The sequence below is a fragment of the Hetaerina americana genome, unplaced genomic scaffold (genome assembly GCF_022747635.1).
Source record: "Hetaerina americana unplaced genomic scaffold, ioHetAmer1.1.p SCAF_80, whole genome shotgun sequence".
Classification (NCBI taxonomy): domain Eukaryota; kingdom Metazoa; phylum Arthropoda; class Insecta; order Odonata; family Calopterygidae; genus Hetaerina; species Hetaerina americana.
In genome coordinates this window covers 852,985-865,149 of record NW_027287428.1, presented here as the reverse complement: position 1 = coordinate 865,149, position 12,165 = coordinate 852,985, and the positions used below count along the sequence as shown (strand labels likewise).

The window sequence follows — 12,165 nt, the reverse complement described above, 5'->3', positions numbered from 1 at the left end:
CCTTCATATTGTAATTCTGTCAATTTTACAGCATAAATACAGTGAGCATGGCACTTTTTCTAGTTCACCTAAAAATCACATAATTCAAAATCACTGAACCGTGTTCTAACACATTTAATGTAAACTTTAAAACGCTGCTGCTTCATTTACACTTGGAAATTAAATATGCCAACAGTCTTTGCGAAAAGATATGTGGAAATTCATGCCCAACTTAATTTAACGTAATATTTTGGATGGACCCAAACTGTACACTCTCGCATTTATTAGTCTCGCCGAACAAGGCAAAAACTTACACCCCGCAATAAAATAAGCGGTTCTTCAATTCCGCATGCATTCTACGAGGGCTACCCAGAAAGAAACCTCCCTTTTCGTGTAGCGCGAGAATTAGTGGAGGGAGCTGAATGGTCGTTGTATTGACGCACGCAGTAGTTAAGTACGCCTCGATCTGCAGTGGCTGGAAGGTCGCGCCACTTGTCGTTTGTTTACAATAGCGAGTCAAAATGAGCTATACCATTGTAATTCCCACCAAATGTAAAGTTCATTTGGTGATAAGATTTTTGTTGATAAAAAACTTCAAAACTGCTGACATTCATCGGAAAATTAGTGCTCATTACGGGCCAAATACGACGAGTGAAAAGAGTTGTGCGTCGGTGTTGTTGTTCGTTGAAGAGTGAGCATAAATGTTCATGATGACGACGAAAGTGGCCGCGTGGTGTATAATGAACTACACCTGAAGGTTAGTGAAAACCGGCGTTTTACGATATCTGAAATATCTTTAAAAAGTTTTCCACGGATGTTTTACGACTCTATTGCCTGGAAGTCGACAGAAAAGTTGGGCTACTTCATGTTTTGTTCTCCTCTCGACGAGGAACTTCAAAATGTCGTCATCGGTTAGTTGCGATGTCAGGCGGCAGAATTGTATTTTGAAGGATGTTCAAAACCAATTCAGAGATGTGACAAATGTTTAAATTTGTTCGGAAAATATGTATGAAATAGTAGAGATATATAGTTTTGAGATGAAAATAATAACTTTTCTGTTTCTATTCTAGTGTATGTTTGTAGCGTAATGGCAGTTACTTTCTGGATAGCCCTAGTATCTCTCTTCATTCAACATCCATCCCTCTCATAATTCTACCCGTTCCTCGTTTACCTAACGTCCTCTCCTGTATCAGCCTTCAGCACAGCATTTATCGCCAATCAGAATCCTCTCCAATCATCTTTCCTGCCTTCTGTATTTCTTCCGACAATGCTCTATCCTGCCACACCATGCCTAGCACTTCGTTTGATTTCCTATAGGTTCGTTTAACAATTTCTATTATTCTCCGCTTCCACATCCCAAAAGTCTCCAATATACGCCCATCGTGTTGCTTCACTGCAGCTTTACCCTTGAAGTCCCAAAAAATAGCAGATTCTCAAGACAATGATTTTCTGTCTCTCCTTCATTCACAGCTAATTGCCGGACGAGTGCTGACTGGTCTGGCCACCGGGATGGCATCCTCCCCATCTCCTGTGTTGATAAGTGAGGTAGCAACACCTAAACTACGAGGGATGCTGATGTGCTGGAACTCCGTGGCCATTGCCTTGGGTAACGTCATAGTTTACATCCTCGGAACATTCTTTCCTTGGCGAATCGTAGCCGGCGTTAGTGGATTTTTCCCAATTTTGTCCGTCATAATGCTCATGACCGTGTCGGAGTCTCCGATTTGGCTGCTCACGAAAGGGAAGGTGGAGAAGGCGAGGCAGGCTCTCATCTTCTACCGTGCAGGCCACGTTGCCATGGCCGAAGCCGAGTTCTCACAGGCACTTGAAGCAGCTGCTAAGAAGGCACAGATCAACCGGCGCCGTCGCTCTTCCACGATATCCACGTCCTTCGCTACTAGATCCAGCTCCTTCCTCGCGGCCCTACTTCGACCGGAAGTCTACAAGCCCTTCCTCATCCTCAACGGATATTTCTTCTTCCAGCAGTTTGCCGGGATGTTCGTAGTCATGTACTATGCAGTCGATATCGTCCTGGAATCCGGCGTCACCGGAATCGACCCATTCATTGCCACGGTCTTCATTGGCCTGGTGCGCCTCATCGCCTCCATTAGCGTCAGCCTCGGGATGAAAAAGTGGGGGCGCCGAGCACCGTCCATCATATCTGGAGCCGGCATGACCGTATGCTTAGCTGCCGTGGCGATACACGTGACTACTCATACAAAGACCCCCGTGACTCCTTTCGAGGAAACCCTCTTATCTGCAGGTAAGAACTTAGCAATCTAGTATGTACCAGTATCTGCTCACGAATAGGAAACCCATACTTTACGGAAATCTGTATAAAATACGCATGCCAAAATAATCAAAATGCTATACTAATTACTACCCATCGAACAGGATAAAATAAGGTGGCGGGAAATATCACTACCCTTAGAATGCATTTGCTAATTCACAAATGCGCCATTAGACCAATTCAGGAAACCTCATAAATGAATTCCATGAGACATTATTTTAATCTTAGCATACGAAAAATGATAGTATTTGTTTCATCAGGTTTGGGTGTACTTGACCAAACGAGTTGAGCACGTACATACGAGGTCTGTCCGGAAAGGATCCAGCTATTCAATATTTTGAGGAATAAGAGTCTACCTAGAACAATGAGGCCTTATTCCCTTTAGGACCTCACATACTTATCTCAGCATCTCTTCCAAGTGTCAAAAGAATCGGCCAAGTGTTATTCCGGAATGCTCATCAGCTGCCTCGCCGCATTCTCTTTTACGAGTATCTCTCGTATCTCGTCAACCGACTGCTGGGAAGGCTAGGCTTTTGTACACGGCTATGTTCCTCACCATTAGTGATCTCATTACTGCAATGACATCACGCGTGCCCCTCGCCTACCGGAACTCACACTGATCATCTCCTAAATAACCATTTGCCCTGCTCTCTATCCTCTTAGGATGATCCTCGGTACCAATTAAGCTGCGCGCAAAATCAAACTTATTATTCTGTAGTCCTTCATATGGTTGCTTTTCCATTTTTTTGGAATGGCAACTAACCCTGCTCTGAAGAAATCTTCGAGACAAATTCCTCCTTCATAAATTTCCGAACAAATTAGTTCCCAAAAACTCTTCCTAACACGTTCTCCTTAATCTTAAAGTACTCTGCGGGAATACTGTCCACCACCACGGTCCTATACCATTTCACTGATTTCCTGTCAGTATTTTCACTTTTTTCTGTATTACACGCCAAATTCAGCCTTCCTGTATAAACTTTGAATGCCCTCGTAATGTGTCTTCCACCACGCTTCTTTCACTCTGTTTGCTTACCATCTCAGTTTATTATTTAACAGTTTATGCCTCAACCTTACTGAGTTTACATACTTCCATTTCCTTCTCTTATCCATTTTGTTAATCATCTCGCCCGCAATCAATGACCTTTTCACCTTTTCATGACCTTTCGTTTCTTGACCTTTTCATATACACTGTTCCTAATTTTTCCTAATCGCGCATTTCTATATTAATTTTTTAATTTTTTGCCATTTTTCTTCTATAATATCCAGCTCTTGGTCCTCATTCATTATTTTCCCTAAACCCTTCTGATACCCCTTTCTTGCCTTTCCGGTTAATGCTTCTACAATTTATTTTCCCATCAGAGTTCCTTGTATTATTTTGTCGCATTTGAAGTTACACTTGATTGGCAATACGTTATGAACCGAATCTCCATCCGCTCCCGAGAAAATGCGAATAATCATGCCGTCTTTCAATTTTGCTTAACCATCATATTGTTAGTCATATATTTCTGAATCCCTGGGCATTTTCCACGCACACCTACACCTATTGTGGTGTTTAAACCCACTCGTTATGATTAAACTATATCTCCTGTAGAATTATTGATTTCTCCATGTCGTCATTCCTTGTTCCTAAACCGTAGTCCCTCACTTCACTACCATCTCTTTTTTTACCAACAGTCACATGCCAATCCTCCATCACTAGCAAATGCTTCCTTCCAAGAACACCGGCATTAATTTTCTCTAATTGATTGTATACCATGTCGACTTCTTCCTCTCTATGATTGGTTAGTGGGATTTAGACTTGAACAATAACCCAGTTCTTTGGGTCTATGTCTGTGCTAATTGTATTCTAAAAATAGTCGCTTACTCTATGTTTACTACGCTCCTTCCAGCCTATGTGTTCATATTATTGCAAATTCTCGCTGATTCTCTCCCATCTGTTGTATTCGACTATTACCCAAAACCTATTGCTCCAGTAATTCCCGCTAGCTTTCCATCTCACAGTCTTAAAATAACGATATTCCCTCTCTCCAAATTCCGATTTTTTTTGCTTATTCCCTTGCCCACAACAGCCTTCTATCATTTCTAAGTCCTTATTCTAACTAGTTCGGTCCTCTTTTGTCCCCCCTGTGATGTCGCTTTGCAAGGATTTCGTAGGATGATGACAGAAGAAGACTTGCCTCTTCCGCTGCCGGGCACGACACACGGGCTGAGCTCCGTAGTTGCCAGGATTCATTGCCATCATAGTGTCCATCCTAGCAGTCGTGGATTAATAATTGAGATAGATTTCTGTTACCTTCCTCAATAGAGTATTTAACATGATATCATCACTTAAACGACCGCCCCACTAGGGGTCAGTTGTCTTTACTACCTCATCACTGAGAAACAGACGCTAGGAGGTCTACCTTTCGTCTAGCTCCAACCCTTCTATCTATCTGGTATGAGTGACCCTACCAGACAATTATCACTGCTCCCACCAACACAGCTCTAGGGCTTCATCAAAAAGCATTCCTTCCACTACGTCAAGAATGTAGTTCATGGGGAGGGTGTTTTCTTATTATGTCGCGTAAAAAATTTTAAATAGTTTATATTTTTCGTGGCTTGGGAACTGTGCCGAGGTGTAAATCACCGTATGCTATTGTAATATTATCACGCGTTTGTAACATTGAATGGGGCCGCCAGTGTGAATGAGCGGTGGACCACGACTGTAACAAGACTCGTAACCAAACCTATATGACTATTTCAGATGAGAAGTTCAATGTGACGGAGATTCCGGCGGAGGGTGGTTTGGGTATTCCGGCGGAGGCGTGGCTGCCTACGATCGCCCTTTTTGGCTACATTGCCTTGGGGACGATTGGATTTCTAACCATTCCTTGGGCAATGATGGGTGAGGTGTTCCCCAACAGCGTTCGCGGGCCGGCGAGCGGTATTACCTCTTCGCTGACGTACCTCTGGAGTTTCGGAATCATCAAAGCGTACCCAGAAATGGCGGCATCCTTCGGTGCCTCCGGGGCCTTCTTCATTTTTGGCTTATTCTCCTTACTCGGGACTATATTCGTGACCCTTTTGCTGCCTGAGACGCAGGGCAAGAATCTGAGCGAAATAGAGAGGGGCTTCATCGAGGGGCCGTGTCTGCAACTGTGTCGGAAGACGAAGTCCAGGAATAAGGATAAGCAAGTAAATTACTCAGAGGGAGAATTGGAGGTTGCAGTGGACCTCTCGGGGTCGAGGGAGACGGAAAATGTTGCGGAGGAAAGGAACGGCGGTGAGCTGCCCTTCGGCTCAGTGGACACGAGGCAGGAGTTGCCGATGGAAGATGTGGGAAGAGGGAAGCCGGATGTCTAAAATTGAAGAGACATTTATTGTTGATGTGAATCACATCCACGTCAGAGACGTTTAAAATTATCTCCATTTAAGGAGAGCACGGGAGTGGGGTGTAAAAAGTCGAATGTTCGACTGCAAGAAAATGTTGTCGAATTGTCGACAAAGTTTGTTTTCCTCAACCATATCCATACGCAAACGAAATAAGGAAGGAAAACCCATCATGCGCGCATTAAGTACTTATTTACATCATGTTCTTTTTGGATATTTTTTTCAAAATATAGAGAGCGGCTTTTGTAATGATTTCAAACAGATTTTCTGAAACCCTGAAATAAACCTTCCTTTGAATATTTCGTACGAAGTTAAGTTTTTGGCCGGTAGCTGGAAGATGTCTTCACTTTCTTTGCTCTATTATGTTCCTTAATCGTAGCTACAAAAAAATTGTTTCAAAAGAACTTGATTTTTCAATGGTAATACAATTCATGCAGCAGGAAACATCTAATGTCCAAAAAATAAGCATGAGATATTACTATATGGAACCCCTAACTGAGTAAAAAAAAATTAACAGAAAAATTTTAAATGGAATTTGGCAAAGTTTGATTTTTTAGCTTATGGTGCCATAATCAACGCAATTTTTTGAGTTCAGCCCGATTGAAACATTTCTCCACAAGGTGGGTTATCAAAATGTTCTGGGTCCGATATACAGCATAGCTTTGAAGGTGCATAAATAAAAGCATTGATAATTAGAATGTAGTTTCTTTACCTAATGCTGACTACAATCCTGCCTCTGTTTCTAATCTCCTCAGCTGTCGTAGGTACGTCAGGGTCAAGATTCGTAATGTAGAATTAATAAGCACCAAATTCGTTTTCAGATAGAAAATTCTTTGGTTGGGACTGATAGAACATGCCACCTTGTACACAAAAACCAGGGAATAATATAGACTCCATCATTACATCACACTAGTGAAGTGTACCGCACCATTTACCTGATCCAATAATCTAGATAAAAATTCCTCTTCGGAAGTTGGTATTTGAAAAAATATTGTGCGCATATGCTACACTATGATGCAACACTATGATGACAGACATCACATGAGTTTGAAATCTGAGGATTATTTGAAATGTGGTGGAGGAGCCACAACACCAAAACTAGATATCATTTTAAAGACTAGCACACTCATTACAAATTCAGATCTCCAATAGTTTGGAGAAATGATGGTGAAAACAAGAACCATAAGCAACCCTATCGGATTTAAATCACCATGACATGCCAATTTTAGAAAATTTCCACTGGGCTTAGTATTAGGTAACCCCTACCCTTGCCTATTAAGCCAACATTTGGGTTTTACATCTGGTTATAAGAAAAAATTAGCATAAGAATTTAAAAATTGCAATTGTATTTCTCCTTTATAAGTTCAAATTTAAGAAATAATCTGAACTCCACTCATACTTTGTTTCTCAGAAAACACCCCTCAGGATTAAAAGATTTTCAGTCCAAGTAAAAAAAAACATAGCAAATGAAGACTGAGATATACGTGGAAGTTCAATAAGTATTTTATGATTCAAATTTCCTTTTACTTATGACTAATGCTCCTCTCACCATTAGCTTTCCTCTTACTAGCTCTGCACCCTGATAATGTAATGGAATTTGAATAGCATTTCTCCCTATGCAGGCATTAGTTCTCTCAGAATACAGATCAATAAACCCCCTTCGACTCTGTCATAAATTCACTAGTCATATGGTATTCATTGTCTCTCACCTACCCACTTGGAATCATTGCAATTTAACTAACTAGACTGATTACTTACGTGACTAATGTAGAGATCTTCATGATAGTGGCATTTTATAGGGGATCACGGGTCAAAAGTCAGGGACCTTAGGGAACATAGGTTTTTCCCAGTAAAACACACAATTATCAGGGTCTGTCATTAAACTATACATTATGCTTTAGGGGGGAGGGAGAGTATGTCATTTCATTAAATTTCCTTGGGGAAATGGGCGATCCAGAACAGTTTCACTATGGTTTTTTTTTCCATTATTTCAGCCATTTTTTATGAAGATAAAATTTTAGTGATCCTTGATCACCAAATAATACATGGTTCAAATGCTTACTAATGAAACTGTCACTTCAGAATTATCTAACCATTTATTAATCTGTTAAAATAAGTTTCAAAAGGCTAACTCAACTTTCACTATATGCCACTGCAATAAAACATCATTTTCCCCATGCATTTTGTTTGTATAAAAAAGAAGAGGTATGTCTTCTTCGGAAAACATTTGCTTGATACCACTAAAATAAAAAAGTAGTCATCCATGGTAAGCTGTGATTTTTTTTCAGTAAAAACACATAACTAAAGGATCTGTAAATAATTATAATGAAAAATTCTTTAATCAAATATAAATGTTTTTCTAGAAAAAGGTGACTGTTTGATGCATTAATGATTGCACCAATATTTACTTAAGATACGGGAAGGAGGGAGTCTAACCTTATGGATCCTTTTGAAGGGAGGAGGGGCCAATAAAAGGCTTAAATATGGCTTTACATATATGGTAAAGCAAAAATCAAACCATCTTGTGTAGTATTTTTTGTAAGCCGTTGCTGACGTTTTCTCCCGCCTTAGAATTAAAATGAAAATTTTCCATCCATTAAGTCTTTATATTGTATATAAGTTACTGTATTATAGTATTCTTTTACTTAGGTAATATATATTTTGATCAATAAGTTTTACCAAATATACCTAACCAGTGACCAACATGATGACCAAGTGCATTTAACTACTGATAAGTGTACTGGGTTCTCCCAAAAACTCTGGATAGCACCAGCTTAATCCTTGCCGAGTGGTTTTCTAGGTAGGTAAGAGATTTTTCTGGGAAACCACAGATAACACAGGGAGAGAACTGCATCTGCTCCCCTGATTGCATGAAAGATGCACACTGCTCCATCATTTTGAATCTCTATCATCTGAGGTTAAAGAATGTCACTGGTTGATTATTTTTCTGATTCAGGAAACTCCTTAAAGCATGCAAAGATCAATCCAAAAATCTTTAGAGAACAGTGGTTTAAATAATAATAGTTCCTCTAATGTACTTGTCACGCCAAACGCATTGCCACTCATTAAAGGAAAGCTGAAGCAGGAAAATATATGAGGCAAGTGTGTCTGGTAATGCCTTATAACTTAAAATTCATGATCTCCTTATTAAAATAATAAATTTCATTACTTCTAATAGTGTGTTCTAATTTTCCTTAGAATAAAAATTTCATGAGGTGAATTTAATTTTTCAAAATTACAATTTTTTTATTTTGCCTTCGTAAGTAGGTTGATTAATAGTTACCCATCAGGTAAGACACAGGATTGAGGCATATTTAATATAATAGGAATCACTGCTGCATTACTGATGAATTAATATCCTGCAACATTTAACAGGATATTTTTATGAGCCATCCCAGAAATTGAAAAACTCAGAAACCCACTAAGGAGAAAGAATTAGCCTCTCATGACATGGCAGCTCTTTTCTTTCCAAATGTCCAATATGCTCATCCAGGTGTGGCCTAGCAGTCCTAAAGCAAAGGGGTTGGGAACTCTGATATAGAACCCCAGATTAGTATGTTTTCCAGTGCCTTTAATGGTATTTGTAGAACACATCAGAAAGGCTATCATGTGGAGAAATATGATAAAGTTTGCTTTAGTCCAAACTTATTTGACTTCTTCTACTTTGTACCATTTGCTATTTCCACTCTATGGAAATTTTACTTGAAAGATGTTGAACCTTTTTCATTAGGAAAGAGAAATACTAACATAAACAAATATGTACTTCTGTTTATGAAAAAAAACTGAGTTTCCAAAATTCTGAGGCTTTTACAAATTTGGTTTTGGATTTCCATCCTCCCTATAAGGGAAAAGGACAATGGTATTCATGTGGACAGTTTCAACATTACTGATAAATACTTATAGGAAACTATAACTAAAGAGAAAAAGCTTTGGGCACAATCTGAATTGATAGTGAACATGTATACCACACATTTATCATGAGGCATGGAACATTAAATAAGATGAGAATGCCATGTTGTTTCACAAACGATTCCTGTTTTTTTTCTTATTCATTCTTATTATGCCATTCTTTGCAATGTTTCATTTGAAGATCTTTTAATTAGCGAAAAAAAATTATTATAGTTTAACAATCTTTCCACTAGCGTTCAATATTGCTCAGATCCTAACAGAGACAGAAGCATGAGGCAAAATAGAAGCTTCAATTAATTAACACTCATTTCATTTTGCTATGGAATCATTCCGCTGGAAATCTAGAGATCTTAATGGGACAAGAGACTATGAAACTATTGATATAAATATAGCCATTCAGATGCTCCAATACTGCTCCAGAATGAAAATCTCACTTTGTTCCAAGAAATACTAACAAAAAACAAACATAAAATATTAGGAGATTGATTCTGATTATAAAGTTTCAGCGATGTAATTGTATTATAGCATATACTCAAAATTCTTCCACAACCATTGAAAAACCTATGTTAAGCCAGTGTTGTACAAAATAAAGTTATTTTTCTCTAAAAATTAAAATGTACCTATTTCACAGCACTTCTACTGTAGTTTGGTCTCTAGCATTCTATTTGGATATTGTGAGTATTCTCCGTAAAAGCAATGGAAAGGGTGAACATTGTTTGAACATTGCAATGAACTTAACACATGAAATGATGAATAAGTATTGAATGATTTATCTAAAATGTAATGTAAATAAAATCTCTATCATCCTAATGTTTACATAATTTAACACTTATTACAGTTTACATCACATGGTGTAATTTGCATTCCATATGCTCAGAAATATTTAGAATGTGAAATGAAGTCCATACACATACATGATGGAGAGACAACCGCACTTATGGGGAAGAGCTATTATAGCACAATGACTTGTTGCAAGGGGCCAGGGATCCAGTAGTTATATGGATAATTGTTCCAACCCTTTCAGTAGATACATTAAATGCTTTGCTGATCAAAACATATAACTATCTAAAAGATTGAAAATAGAGACTATTTCATTTTAAATTTATTAAGTGTATTAAAAAGTGGCAAATAAGTAGTGAATGAGCCTGTTTTATTCACGTTACTCATCTAAAATTAGTTGCAACCAATGCCATAGAGCCAGCCTACTTGTTTTGTCATTTTTTCATGAAGAAAACTATGATATAACTTTTAAGAACAAATATGCATTGTGCATATCATTGGACGAAAACAAAAATTTCCTTTCCCCCAGGCTTTATCTAACTGCAATAAAAAATAAGTTGCACAGTGATCAATGTCAATAAAAATTTAATAATTTAGAGTCCCTTGACTTTAAAACATACAAACAGCTTTATAAATTTTGAATCATAACTTATCTACTTTAAACCCATAAATCCAAATTTTTTATTTGCTTTGGCTTTTCTAGACTTTCAAGAATTAAAATTTCTACTTCCCAAGGCAGAGTTGTAGATAAGAGCTACTTAAAGATTCATAAAAATATAGAGTTCCATGTTTTCTGATCTATTAATGTTTGCTAACATTTACAAATTTTCAAGATTGAAAACTAATCCAATAATTACATAAGACCTCTAATGAATTGCACTAAGTCTACTTACTCCCTAATAATTTCTTCAATGTATATCAAAACATTCATTCAGCTAACAGAGTATGGAAAATAGAATCCCTATTGCACATGCAAGAGCTCCAAGAACGATCAACTTTTATAATTGTCCCAGTAAGTTTACTTGCATAACTTTATTTTGTAGACTTAACGGTGCTCAATTGAATTAAAAAAATAAAATTCATAGACTACCTGGGGTAAATTGCTCAGAAGAATTTGAGCAATTATAAAATACTGGAAAATATTAAATTTTGCCAACACACCTGCCAGTGAGTGTTAGTCAATGAGGTTGCATTAAGATTAATTTCTTGAAAACATCCTACCATTCATTTATTTTCATTTCTTAATCATTTTCCTTGGGTAAAATCCATCTCTCTTGTCAATTTTTGAGTCATTAAACAAGGAAAAAGAAGTTGAGGTATTCATAGGAGTGATAAATTTAAATGAGAGTTCTTTTTTTCATTATACTCTTCTTTTGATTGACTTTTGATGCCTTCTGGGGTTATCTGCCCTATATCATTAGATGTGAATATAGAAGCATGATTTTATTGTGATCATTCTTATTATTTTATGTTTTTTGTGTACTCACCCAAAAACCATGATAGACTATGCTTCCATGACAAAGTTGCTGAAAAATGAGTGGAGAAGTAAACTTGCAATGACTATAGTAACAAATGAAGGGAAAAACAATCAGTACAACTTACCACAGAAGATGTTCAGTGTTATATAAAACATAGTTAATAACTGAACAGCTAATGGAGTCACCAATATTCGTCTTTCATTTAATATAAGATGACATTAAGAATATTTGGGAAAGCCAAATGAGTAAACTAAACCCTTTTCAATGCTGTGAGATGGACATTTTCCAAAGTGAAATACCATTCAAGTTTGCATTAGAAGCAATAAATACTGCCTGCCTCTGATGGACTAAGTGAGGCAG

At 37.8% G+C, this 12,165-nt stretch overlaps 1 protein-coding gene across 2 annotated transcripts in view; it reads left to right on the top strand.

Annotated features, from left to right (window-relative positions):
- The window catches only part of LOC139698282 (trehalose transporter 1-like protein), a 56,840-nt gene extending 46,483 nt beyond the window's left edge, over positions 1-10,357 (top strand). For both annotated transcript variants that reach the window (XM_071597163.1, XM_071597162.1), the window contains exons 5-6: positions 1,450-2,242; positions 5,013-10,357. In XM_071597163.1, the coding sequence (XP_071453264.1) occupies positions 1,450-2,242; positions 5,013-5,611 (1,392 nt within the window). In that variant the 3' untranslated portion in view covers positions 5,612-10,357. The remainder of the gene's footprint in view (positions 1-1,449; positions 2,243-5,012) is intronic.
- Positions 10,358-12,165: the final 1,808 nt, after the last annotated feature.